This window comes from Fukomys damarensis, unplaced genomic scaffold (genome assembly GCF_012274545.1).
Source record: "Fukomys damarensis isolate Sample0158 unplaced genomic scaffold, DMR_v1.0_HiC HiC_scaffold_36, whole genome shotgun sequence".
Taxonomy (NCBI): domain Eukaryota; kingdom Metazoa; phylum Chordata; class Mammalia; order Rodentia; family Bathyergidae; genus Fukomys; species Fukomys damarensis.
In genome coordinates, this window is record NW_022900948.1 from 29,438,527 (window position 1) to 29,452,305 (window position 13,779).

The 13,779-nt window shown below is 43.4% G+C and overlaps 1 protein-coding gene across 1 annotated transcript in view; it reads right to left on the reverse strand.

Moving 5' to 3' along the window:
• Positions 1–18: 18 nt before the first annotated feature.
• Positions 19–13,779, reverse strand: part of Fkbp15 (FKBP prolyl isomerase 15) — a 56,941-nt gene continuing 43,180 nt past the window's right edge. Inside the window, exons 21-29 of the mRNA XM_033758985.1 lie at positions 13,465–13,508; positions 12,290–12,499; positions 9,936–10,091; positions 8,821–8,973; positions 7,803–7,922; positions 7,234–7,341; positions 6,291–6,964; positions 5,205–5,301; positions 19–2,354 (exon numbers count right to left, since the gene is read on the reverse strand). Of these exons, the coding sequence (XP_033614876.1) occupies positions 2,277–2,354; positions 5,205–5,301; positions 6,291–6,964; positions 7,234–7,341; positions 7,803–7,922; positions 8,821–8,973; positions 9,936–10,091; positions 12,290–12,499; positions 13,465–13,508 (1,640 nt within the window). The 3' untranslated portion in view covers positions 19–2,276. The remainder of the gene's footprint in view (positions 2,355–5,204; positions 5,302–6,290; positions 6,965–7,233; positions 7,342–7,802; positions 7,923–8,820; positions 8,974–9,935; positions 10,092–12,289; positions 12,500–13,464; positions 13,509–13,779) is intronic.

A 13,779-nucleotide genomic window follows, 5' to 3' on the forward strand; every position in this document is an offset into this window, starting at 1 on the left:
TTATGTAGTCCAGGCTGTCCTCAAACTAATTAATGATCCTCCTGCCTCTGCCTCTCAAATATTGGCATTACAGGTAAGTACCGCCATACCTGGCCAATTTTTTAAAATTTAACATCTATATTAGTAGTTACTGTGTGCCAGCCAGTGTTCTAAGTATTCTACAAACATTAACTCATTTAATTCTCACAACAAAAACAGGAACTATTCCTGTTTTATAGATGAGGAAGTTGAAAAAAAAACTACTCACCCAGCTATAGGCCACAAAGCCAGCTTTCATTTTGGTTTTTTCCTTTTCTATTTTTTTTTTTTTGTACTAAAGACCCCAGAGCCTTTGCACTGATCTACCACCCTGGCCTTTATTAAATTTTGACACAGTGTCAGCTAATTACTCAGGCTGGGCTTATATTTGTGATCCTGCTAACTTGGCCTTCCAAAGTGCTGGGATTACAGGCATGTGCTACCATGCCCAGCTAGAATCTTTCTTCAGCTCTGTTTTCATGAGAGGGCTGAAGATGAAAAGGTAAGTAACTTGGCTGAGGCCACACAACACTCATGGAATAATGAAGCAAAGACTGAAAAACTTGTATTTGTATCTTACAATAAAGGGGTAGAATTCTCTCACCTGAGATGCCAGGAAGGGCCTAGAAGTCCATATTTTATTAGTGTGTGTTTGGATATATAATGAATACAGTCATCTGGGGAGTTGATATATGTACAATCTTAGTCTTTTCTGCATAACTTGTTCCTCCTAACCCAATGACAGTCTGGCAATGGTGGTGACCTAGAGCCAGGCTGTCCAATCAGACAGCAAGGAATTGAATCTCTTTTTCTATGGCTTACTGGCTGTATAATTTTGGAGAGGTTACTTTACTTCTCTAAGCCTGAGTCTTCTCTGTAAAAGGGAGTAACACTTCATGTCTTCTGCAGTGGCCGCTGGAGACAGAAACAGTCTATGTACAGAGCCAGCCAGCAGCATGTATTTGTTAAAATAACAAAAGTTAATACCTGGTTATTCTCAATGCCTTCCAGGCCCACGCTGGGGAGACAGGCACAAAGCCTACAAAGGTGATACGGGGCCAAACAGTGGAATTCAGGTTCCTATCACACACTCAGACAGGATCTTGCTATGTGGTTTAGGCTAGACTTGAACTCTATGTAGCCCAGGCTGGCCTTGAACTCATAGTGTCCTCCTGTCTCAGGCTCCCAAATACTGGGATTACAGGAGTGCATTATCTCTCCCAGACAGGTTCCTATCTTACAAACATTTAAAGTCAGCAATATTTTTATTTTTGAAGACTAGTTACATGGTCTCTGGAAAACCCTAAAATGAATAAAATGGTCATAAATACATTCTCACTGCTGTCCTCTGCATTAATCCTGACCCCACTTTCAGAGAAAATGGAAGCTGCTCCCAAAGTGAAGAATCTTTCAGGTGCCAAGAACAACAGGAACTGGGAACCCTCCCACCTTCTCAAACAGCCTACCCAGGAGAAGTGGTTTAAGGACCAGTCCTCATAACCACGAGTCCCTAAGCCTTATGCAGCTGGGAGGAGCTGGGATAGCTAGTGGCACCCTTCTTTGGAAGGTTTAGGCACCAGAGGGAACGGGGTCATGACAATTTTGTGCACATTAACAGGTCTATTTATAACTCCCACCCTTAGATTCCAAAGAGAAGCACCGACAGCCCTTAGAACCAATTTTTCCCCAAGGGCCGAGTCAAGTTTCATTAGTCATTTATTTTAGTTTTGTTAATTTCAAATACTCATTGAACTCTTATATAAGACTTAAGGCAGAGAAAAAAGATACATATCCTAGGAGAGCAGCCAGGCTGCTGACTGAACAGGGAAGGAGATGGTGTGGTTTCCCCTTGTTTCTCCACTGAGACACCCTGGTGACAGATCTTACTGCTGGGGCACAGCTGGGCTGACAGATGAAGTAGGACCCTCAGGTCATTCTGAGTGAATGAAGAGAAGAAAAAGCTTGGGAGAGGGCAGGACTCTTGTGGGTGACTAGCTGGAGAGGAACCTTGCAGCCCTTCCTCCACATGGACCTTGCAGGCAAGACCATAGTGGGCTGCTCCCAAATACCAGCTGTGAAGACAGAGTCATGATCTTCTTCACCAGGCCAGGTGGGGGCTCCTGAGAGGCTAACTCAGGTATCTGAACTGCTCACCTTGACCTCACCCTGTGGCTCGCCTAGACCCAGGGCTGGCTGTGCAAAATCATGCTTATTGGGAAGGGCCGGTAGAGAAATCTGTGCACCAGTTTCCTGGGTCTTCATCCCAGCCAGCTAATGTCATCGTCATCATCGTCATCTCCAAAAAGGGGTGTTGGGGGCGGGCGTCCCTTCATGCTCTGACAAAACAGGAAAGAGTAGTCAGTCCTCACTTGTTTCCGACCTGGCTGGACTTCCTGCCTGTGAGGTGAAGTGATTCAGCATCTGTCCCAGGCTCCAGGTTGGAAAGGAAGTGCACTGGAAGAACCAGCCCAGAGGCCTGCAACCTAGGCTTTCAGATAAAGCTGAGACGGCATGCAAAGAGGAAAGTAGTCTTGCAACAGAGACAAAAAGACCAACTTTGTTTGGCTAATTTTGTCATTTATTTGTGAAGCATGTGTATTGATTTGACAGATTTTCCTTTCATGTGGTAACTCACATTTCCTGTGCAGAAAAGAGTCACAGAGGAGAGTTGGGAGTAGGAGAAAGAAACAGAAAAAAAAGAGCCCTGAGAGAGGAGAAAGGATGCAGGAGTTGACAGGAGGTTGGGAAGAATACCATCACATTGAAACAACAGTTGTTGTGGCCTAAGCTAGTAGCCTGACTGGCTTTGGATGTGGCTTCATCATTTGAAAAAGAGTTGAATTTAGAGGCTTGGCGACATTCACAAGTGGAGAAACCCCAAATCGGAAGAAAACCCAGGGACACAGGGCCCAGCTACCCACAACCCTGGTCTCTCTTCACTCTTGCTCCTTCTAATCAGGCAGGGAGATAAAGGGGATTAAGGAATGCTATAGTTTGGACCTTAAGTGTCCCCTCAAAAACTCCTCATTATTAAAGGCTTGGTCCCCAGACTGGCACTTCTGGGAGATAGTGAAAACTTTTTTTTTGTTTTGTTTTTGAGACAGGGTCTTACTATGTAGTTGAGAATGACCTGGAAATCACTATGTAGTCCAGGCTGGTCTTGAACTCACAGTGATCCTCCTGCCTCAGCCTCCTGAGTGCTGAGATTACAGGTGTGCGCGCCCATACCCGGCAAGATAGTGGAAACTTTAAGATGTGCCTCAGTCCTGAGTGCTGAGATTACAGGTGTGCGCCACCATACCCGGCAAGATAGTGGAAACTTTAAGAGATATGGCCTGGAGGAAAGTCTTGGATGGTGGAGGGGAACCCTTGGAGCTGATGGTAGGGCCCCATATCCTCTTCCTTATTCTCTGCCCCCATCCCATGATGTGAACGATTTTTTTCTGTCCATGTTCTCCCTTGCTTTAGGCACAAAAGTGACAAAGCCAATAAACCAAGAACTGAAATCCCTGAAACTATAAGCCAAAATAAACCTCCTTTCTTTATAAGCTCATTATTTCAGGTATCATCTGATAGTAACAGAAAGCTGACTAACACAGGAGCCATGTAAAAGGTTCTCCCAGCCTTTTCACGACATGGGCTCCTAGCTTTTTCTCTCTGGATTGGCAGAGAAGAAGTCCTATGGAGGCTGTGGGGATTGAGGAGATAGGCATGAACCAAATAGTCTCTGTTAAGATACTTTCTGCTCCGTGAGCTTCTACTGACCAGAATCAGTCTCCATGAAAGCCAGGCTCATGGAAGGCAGTATGTACAGAGGCCCCTGAGCTAATCGCACTATCCACCTGATAAAAGAACTTGTATTTCTCTGGGCATTAATGAGGTGATCTCTAAATTCTGACAGAACAGGACTTAAGTGTAGCTCACACCTTCTGTTTTCTTTTAAGGCTCTGGCTGTTCACCAGCCATAAAATCTGAGTTACATTATCTAACCTCTCTGTGCCTCAGGGCTCTGATCTATAAAATGGGGTAAAAGTGTTTACCTCACTGGATTAGTAGAGGATTAAATGAGAATGTGAAATAGTTTCACTCCACACTAGAAACAGATGTTAACTTGGTGGTGTTAGCATCAACACCAACAATATGCTGCTATCTAAAAAATTCCAGCTATACATAGGACAATCACTTGGGATATGTACCCCCCACCTTTTCCTTTTAGTGCAAAATTTGTACTTGGTTTTCTCAAATCAAAATTTAATTCTTAAGAAAAAGCTAATGGGAGGAGTTGTACACTTCCCTCAAAGCAAGAGAGGCAAAAGAAAAGGGCTGTGGTATAAACAAGCAGGATCCCAGATCTGTCACTCACTCAGTGACACATGATGGAACACAACTAGCCTCCATTCAACCTTGCATTTCTATCCCTGGAAATGTGGACTGAAGTCTATCTGTCCTTCACATCTGAAATTCCCACAGCAGTCACAGTGGCCCACAGCCAGCCACAGTGTTTAACCTAGCATGATGGGGCATGGCAGGTGCATCAACTGGGGCTCCAATTCAGGCTCTGCTAGCAATTTACTCTGCTGGCCTTGCACTCTCGTGCTCTGTGAAGTGAGGTGACACTCGATAGTGAAGCATCTACTGCCTGGGTGCTGTGGTGACAAAACAAGACACCAGCTTGGAAGTGAGCTAAGTAACCAAAAGTGCTTGGAAACAGGTGTCTTAGGAGCCTGGGGTTTCAGTTCTCACCCCACCATAAACTCCCTCTGTGGCTTTAGGTAAGTTATCCTTCTGAGCCTTGGTTTCTTTGTCAAATAAAGATACCAATAAGGTGATCTTCAAAGTCCTTCCCAATTCTAAAATATAAGTAATATCCTAGCAGATCTAGGGAAACCTGAGGCTTTCACATGTCAGTGCAGGGCTAAAGCAGCCCACAATTCCTCACTTCAAGTGGAACTAATTTCTATGTGGCCAGAGATTCTGATTGTCCTTTAAGAGTAAAGCGGTATCTGACCATCCCCACCATGCTTACAGAGCCGCGCTCTCCCAGCCCCAAGTCTGCTCCCGCAGGGCCCTGTACACAGAGTCCAGGCAGGGGGCCACCAACAGACTCCACTTCTCTTCTCTGTGCCAGTGGGGAAGGGTCCCCAGGTGTTGGTGTGAGAACCTGGCAGGGCCTGGGATTTCCTTACCACCTCATCTTCATCCTCCTCTTCAGGCTGTGCTTTGGGCCTTGGAAGTTTCAAAGTTGCTCCTTGAAACAGTTCTTCCTCTTTGTCTCCAGAAAAACTGAAGGAAAATCAAGTCAGACAGTGCTGCTGTTCCTGCTCCATGCCACAGGGCTTAGCAGCTGTGAGGGTCACCAGTCCCGGGGTGAGGAACTGGAGTCAGGAACTCCTCCCCCTTTATGCCAGTGGCTGTTCCCCAGCCCGCCATGGAACCTTCCACAGGCGACAGCCAGACAGTCCTCTAAAGCTAACAGATTAGACATTACTCTTCTGCTTAAATCCCCTTAACAGCCTCTCACTGCCTCACATCACATCCAAACTTTTAACAGTGACACAATCGCATGTATCCTACCCCTACTTGGTTTTCTGACTTCAGCTAAACACCATTCACCTTCTACTTACAGTACCTTTTTTTCTTCAGATCCGTCTACCATAGGGCCTTTGCATATACTTTTCTCTCTGCAGTCTCTTCTTCCTGCTCTTGGTATGAATGGCTCCTTTCCATCCTCAGGTCTCAGTTGAGATGTTACATTCCCCAAATCCTTTCCTAACCACCCTTTCTAATTTAGAACATCCAGCTCTATTCTCTATTATAGCACCCTGTTTCTTTTAGCACCTACCCTACTTTTATAATACGTAAGTACATATTTGTTTGTTTTCCCCGTTGGACTGTAAGTTTTAAGTTAATTAATTAATTTGTGTTCTGTTCTGAGACAAGGTCTCACTTAGTTCTGGCTAGCTTTGGGCTCACTATGTAGTCCAGGCTGGCCTCAAACTCCTGGTGATCCTCTTGCCTCAGCCTCCTAAGAGCTGGGATTATAGGAGTCACCACTCTGATCATCTGAACTATAAACTTTTAAAACTCATGAACTACATCTGCCCTGACTACCTTACCACCAGCACAGCTACCACAGAGCCCTGTACATGGTAGATGTACACAAGTGAATGAATGAATAACCTAGTCAGTTATCTAAGTGATGAGTCTCCACCACTGGACAAAATAGAGAAAACCTCCACACATAGCCACTGACACTGCCTAGAGGAACATACCTGGAATGCTGAGAGTTGTGGCTGGGTCCGAAGGTGGCCTCTGTAGCTACAGAACTGGCCTCTGTGCTTGATAGTGCTTCACACAGACCAGTGACATCCTTATCTCCTGGGCTTTCAGGCTCCAATGCTGGTGGGTCCCCCTTCTCTGGGTCTGGAGTCAGTAACACTGTCGCAGAGCATTCCTGTAGAGGGCCATGTGGGGCTGTTTCTCCAACATGCACCTTTCCCAGTGGGTTGTCAGGCTTGGCTGCCATTGGGGAGGCAGCAAGTGTCTCCTCACACTCAGAGTCTATAGTTACGGGACCTGGAGGCTTAGGGGGAATTGAAGTTGGCAGCCCCAGAAATCTGTGGGCTGGAATGCAAGCTGCTTCAGGTGGGAGAGAACCATCTTCGATCTCTGAGAGCGCCTCTGCTTCTGAGGATGGCCCTTCCCTTCTCTGTACATCATCCTGGGATGTGGCGAGTGCCTGCAGAGGCAACGAGACAGCCTCCTCAACTACCTGCTCCTTTGGCACCACTGGGGCCTCCTGTCTCTCCTTAACCAGGGGTGGAGACAGCCTAGGAATGGCTGGGCCTGACTGCTCCTGGGATGGTCTCTGAGGCTGCTCTTCTTCCTCACTGCTGCTCTCTTCCTGTTCTCGTTCCTGCTGGTTCAACAGCTGCAAAGTCACCATCTGTCCAAAAGCCAAGAAGGAAGAGATGGGTTACTAAAAGAAGACAGCAAGCCATGCTAGTTTCTCAGTCCACATTAACACAGCTGTCTACTAGTTCAAATGACTGTGCCCCTTCTTGTTGGAAGAGGCTGGCATATCCAGCCAAGAACAATCATTCCAGGAAAAACCAGTTACTGATGATCAGCAAAGTGTCTTACTCTCAGTCCTTTACAGGGTACTTAAAGCAAAATACTATTCCAAAGAAACAGTCAGCAGCTAGCTGGCTATACCTTGATTGTACTCATGACGGTCCCCAGAATTGTTCTGCCATCGTAGGATTCCTCCAGCTCAAACTCTCCCCGTAATGACTGGAACACCTGGTTCATGATCTTCTTGACCTGTGTGATTATCAAAAACATGCTACCAAAATCAATGCATTAAGAGATCCAGTGAAATTCTACAGACAGGTCTGGAAAGCTAAAACGACACCATCTTAACATTCTACACAGCTGGTCAAGAATGGAGATACTGAGAGCTGCTGCTGTGGAGAATGTTAAATAACATGCACATTTTGACAGAAGGGTTAGCCAGGAGAATTCCCTAGGATTAGTGGGCACTGAATGCTGAGCACAAAGCCACCCTCCATTCTTCTGTGATTCAGAGGCACTTCCTGTGTCCATCAAAGGCTCAGAAAAATAGGGCCCATTTTGGAATTGCCAGAGTCAAAGGTTCCAAAGGGTTAATTTTTAAATCAACAATGAAACATATTGGCCATATGCTTTCTGAATGCCTGATGTGCACATTCCACCCCTTGATGTGATAGAGTTTGCTGCTTCTTCAAAATAAAGTACTAGCTCACCTTCTCTGAGGGGTCAGCCACTTCGACCCCAGACCTCTGAGATTTGTTCTTCTCTAGCTCCTTGATGTGCTGTTCATTTTGTTCTATGAGGGATGTGACTTGGGCTTGAAGGGCTAAACACTGCAAAACAAACATACCATGGTTGTGGCCTCAGGAATCTGGACTACTATGTAAAGATTAGGAAACCTAAGTAGAGGAGAAATTATAAGCATCAAGTCATAACCTCACATAAGTCTGCTGGGACCACTTCCTCAGCTCCTACCCCAGAGCACTGATGCATAGCAGTCTGTTTCTTCATCACTCAACTCAAAAAGGAGTAGGTAAGAACTATAGTCACATACACATAAACATTCAACATCAGCAGCAACCAATTCACCTCTAAAACGGCTTCAAAGATCACTGAGTTAAAGGTTTTTTACTTGATACTTTAAGGAAAGGAACTGACCTCCAGAGATGGTACTTTCATACCATGACCCTAAGCCATCTTCTACCTCTCTTTCATGCCTGATGGCTTGATCCCATCTCAGTGTCTTTGAACAAGATGTTCTGCCTCCCTCCCTACTTATAACAGCTACTTGTCCTTGGCTCTACTTAAGAGTCACCTCCTTTGGGAAGCCAATTCCCCTAGGCACTTCTTGGAATCACAGCACTTAATGCATATCTTTGTTTCCCTTTCTTAACTGTGAGATTCTTGAAAACAGTTCTTTGTGTGCACTTTCTCTGGCACAGAGGCTGGAACACAAGTGACAATACACATTTGCTTAATAAATGAAGGATCAAATAAAAACAGAAGACTTGTTCCTAAACACTAATGCTGTTTTTAATGTTTCTAGTCAGTGATCTGTCACTCCACATCAGTACATGTAGGATAACTGACAAACTGAACAGTGACACAGTGTATTTATGTTTTCAAGCTATTAACATGTCTAGGATCAAATAGGTCTACAGGCCTTGAGCAGCCTGTTGGCCTCCAGTCAACTGGGCTGCTTAAACTGCCTACTCCCAGGAAAGCAGCTACCTTTTCCTGAAGATATGTCAGCTTCTGCTGGTGGGCATCCCTCTCCGCACACACCTCCTGGTACTGCTGCAGGTGCTTGTCCTTGGCAGAGGCCAAAAGATGCTCACACTTTGCTTCCCAGTGGGTCTGTAGCTCAGTCTGCACTTGGCTCAGCTGCCAAGAGAAAACAGAAGCCACATTCTAGGGGGTCCTGTTGCACTGAAGGGAGCCCATTCTCCATCAGAGAAAGAACATGTGAATGGCCCAGATTTAATCAAGAAAGAACAGCCTGAAAGACCTTAATTACTTTTTGAGTAAATATACTTTCTAAATGAAGGAATAGCCAGGCATGGTGGCACATGCCTGTAGTCCCAGCACTTGGGAGGCTGAGGCAAGACGGTAATGAGTTCAAGGCCAGCCTGAAGTACATAGCAAGACTCTGTCCCAAAAATAAAAGGGAGGAAGGAAGAAAGGAAGGAAAAGAGGGAGGGAAAGGAGGGAGATATCACTGGTTGTTAGAACTCCAAAAGTTGCTCCAACCAGATAAAGGTGTGACTGTCCAGGTCCTTGGAAGGTGAGGCCATAATGCGATTCTCATTTCTCAGGGTTGGTACCCTAAACTCTAGGTTCAGAAACACTTTTTTTTAGCCTTGGCAAATTCCCAGAGGTGATTAAATTGAGGGTACCAGTGCCCTCTAATTAAATGGATTTACACATTTTTAAAAGTACAATGACAAAGACTGCTGCCAAAAGGAATGGACATCCAGCTGTGTCCTGCCACTGTCCATGGCTTCCCTTCCTGATTACCTAAATGAATCTCCTCTTCAAGGTCCTCTTCAAGATGACCTAGAGGTCATCTAGGTATGACCTCTTTGCATGGTTAGAATTTTTTAAAGAGATTTTTTTCATGTTTTACTTATATAATTAGATATTAATGAACTAATTTTTAAAGGAATAAAAAAGATTCTTCATTTGACTCCTGCTCTTCTGCATAAATTTGGATTACTTTCTTCAACTTTTCTCTAAGGTGAAGAATATCAACTGGAAGAAATGATACTGAAGGATAATGAAGAAACTAGAAGTTTTTCTGAGTCCTTCACACCTTTTATTTCCAGAGTACTTCACTTTCCCATTACCTGCTCTGCAGCTGCTTGGTCTGTGGACACTCGAGCCTTTTTCAAGAGCTGTCGAAGTTTGTCCAGTTCCTCCTGGTGTGACTTGCGGATCTCATCTATCTCCTCCTCAGCCTGGCAGCGCTCTTGAGCTGATTTCTTTTTCCTTTCTGAGAGGTTCTTAGGAATAAGAAAACTACTATCAGCTCTAGCTGGTTACCAGAAGATAAGTAGGGATGGTGGAGGTATTTACTTAGATGAGTCTGTGCTCCACTTCCAGAATTATATTTTAACATTCTTGGCTACTGACTAAGAAAAACTGTGATAAGGAAAAGGCAAATAAGGACTTCCATACTCCATTAGGAGCTAGTGAACACCCTGTCTTTGCTGAGAGCCCTGGGAAGCTAATACTTCACACCTTGCTGGTGGGGAAAGAAATGGACATACTTTTTTGGGATGGCAATCTTCTGAAAAGCTTTTTAAAATACACACACCCAGAAATTCCACAAATTGTAATTTACTTTAAGGAAGCGATGTCATGTTCATAAAGATTATGCTCTAAGGATAGTCACTGGAAATAGTAAAACTGTTTTAGGTAAAACTGAAAACAGCCAAAAAAATTTCTTAAATGGTTTAAGTGAAACTAAAACTGATAAAATCATAAAGGAAACTGTAAATGTAGACCAAGTTTTCTCCTAAGAAGGCACTGGGCTTTGTTAATGTTTTATTGAACTCTCAGGAACAGTCTGTTCTTTTTATATTGAAACTGTTCTAGAACATAGAAAAAGATAAAAATGTTCTCATTTTGTTCTATAGGACTAATTATCTTGATATTAAAATTTCAACCAACACAGATAAGATATACTAAAAGAAGCAAACTGAATCGGGCATGGTAGTGCATGCCTGTAATCTCAACACTCCTGGAGGCTGAGGTAGGAAGATTACAAGTTTGAGCTCAGCCTAGGCAACTTAGTGACTTAGCAAGACCCTGTCTCAAGATAAAAACAAGGCTGGGGATGTAGCTTAGTACAAAAGCCATGAGTTCAAACACCAGTACTGCAAAAAAAAAAAAAAAAAAAAAAAAAAAAAACAACAACAAAGGGCCCGCCTGGCAAGTGCAAGGTTCTGAGTTCAATCCCAGGTACTGAAAAAAAAAAAAAGCAAAATGGAAAAATATTTGCCACATTTATGACTAAAAGAGGAATGATACCCTTATAGGATTTAACAATCAAATTTACCAATATGAAAGAGGGATTAAGGACATTAAAAAGTGAATTCACAGAAGAAATACCAGTAGGCATTAAATACATGAAAGATTTACTTCTAATAAAAATACACAGCAAAATAAGATATATTCCACCTATGATGCCAATAAAGATTAGAAGTGTTATCATACAGAGAAATTAGCTTATCTAAGCAGCATGTTTTTCCTTAAGAATAATTTGGCAATACTGACAAAAAAAATCGGGAGGCCAGGGATTTAGCTCAGTGGTTCCACTGCCCGCTTCACAAGTGCAAGGTCCCAAATTTGATCCCTGGTTCATGATTCCAGTTCAACCAATTGAACCTTTAAGAATGCTCAAACAAATTCACTAAAATAATCGTACAGAATAAGGATGTCCACAGAGCTTGAAATAATGAAAAAGTAGAGACATAAATATGTACTGATACATTAAAAAAATAAATAAATTATGATATAGTCTCATTATTATGCTATAGCTACAAAAAAAAAATGATGCTGAGCTATGGATCTGTGGGAGACTGATTGTCTAGTAAGATCAGGACTTGGATTCAACCCTCAACCTTGCCCCACCCCCAATACCTCATTCTTGTGCATAACAAATGTCCGTAATACTTTTGTGAGAGCATTAAACATGAGCCCATTACTGTTTAAAAATTTTATCAGCATATGTATGCATAAATGAGTACAGATATTTTATGCATACAGAAAATCTGCAAAGATCATACATTACAGTATTTATAGTTGTTATCTTTAACTTTTAAGATGAGAGGGCCGGGGATTTAGCTCAGTGGTTTGGTGGCCTGCCTTGTAAGTGCAAAGACCCGAGTTCAATCCCTGGTACCAAAACAAAACAAAACAAAAAACCAAAAAAACTTTTAAGATGAGAGAGGACTGGGGATTTAGCTCAGTGGTGTGGCTGCCTGCCTCACAAGTGCAAGGACCCATGTTCAAGCCCCCATACCCAAAAAAAAGATGAGAGAAGGGACAAAGACAACATCTTTTATTTTATGATTTTCTGTATTATTTATACTTGTTTTAATGGGTACACACATTTGTAATTTTTAAAAGAAAATGTAAGAGTTTATTAATGCTGGCTAGCTGGGTCGAAGAGAGAAACTTGGCTTGCAGAACTTACCTTTTCCAGGGACTCCTTCTCAGCCCGAAGATCTGACAGTTCTTCCTCCAGAGTTGTCAGCTTGAGTTCTAGCTGCTTCCGGCTCTGCTTTTCATTTTTGAATTTGGACTGGGTTTGTGCAGAGGCTTCTTGAAGCTCTAGGAGAGAAGAGCAGAGAGACTCGCTGCAGAACTTAAGGGGCAATGTGGTGTTCCAGTGGCCCTTCCCAAGCTGCAGGCCTCAGTCTCCCCATCCTACCACATAAGCATCCAGCTCCCGCTTCTGTCAGCCATGCCCTCAAGGACCGACAACATGTTCTGAAGAGCAACAAGCTGCTCTCCCACCACCCATATTTACCCCAGAGAGTCATCTCTAATGTACACGTCACCTTCTACACATGCAAAATGAAAAGAGATATTACAGAGTCAGAGATCACCTTCAAAACTGATTGCTCTTGCAATTTCATTTCTGTTACCATCTTATCACATTGAACAGACCTTACTTTAGTATTAGTCCTGGTCCTCACCCACTGCCTAGGAAACATAGTCTCAATTTTCTTAGTAGCCAGGACATTCTGCCAAGACTATGCTTTCAGAACATTCCTTCTCTAAGGAGGTTTTTGGGGAATTAAAAAAAAAAAGTTTAGTGTACCAAAATGTGTTTGAAGGGTCTGAGACTCTTGTGGCTCTAGAGGTGACTGTCACAGGATACCACAACAGCAGAAGTACAAGTTGTGTGATATTCACATTTCAGACTGTCCAACACATATTTGCCTCACATGGACTTGAGAGACGTATCTTCAGGTATCATTTCACTAAACTGCATCACTGCTTTTTAGCTCTCTTAAACTGAGAACTGTGCTTACACCCAGCTCTGCTATTGCGCTGATCCTATCATCTATGCTTTCTGCACTGGTTTGTATATTGCAAGATAGATGAATCAATATGCTAATCTTCACAAATCTTCTATTTGATCACCTTGTCTTTTTTTTTTTTTAAGACAGGGTCTTGATAGGCAGTTCAGGCTGTTGTTGAACTCACTATGTAGCCCAGGCTGGCCTTGAACTCTCAACAATCCTGCCTCAAGCCTTCCAAGTGTTGGCAGAGTATGCACCACCATGCTCAGCAATCTGTTTGTCTGGAGCACCACTTTGGTGCTAGGCACTGAACTAGCATCCATGGAGGAAAGGACTTTACACAGATGAGTAAGACACTAACTTTGCCCTCCAGGAACTTGAATTCTAGAGGGAAGAACAGACACATAAATGGTGCTTTTTAAAGGCTAACTATGATAATGGTCATAATAATTCACTAAGTAAAAAGAATTGTAAAGGAGTGATCAAATGCTCCAGGAAAAACTGAGAAATCTTCTGAAAGAAACACCTTGGTGGCACACACCTGTAATCCCAGCACTTGGGAAGCTGAGGCAGGAGGATCACTGTGAGTTCGAGACCAGCTTGGGATACATAGTGAGTTCCAGGTCAGTCTCAACTACACAGTGATACACTTTTT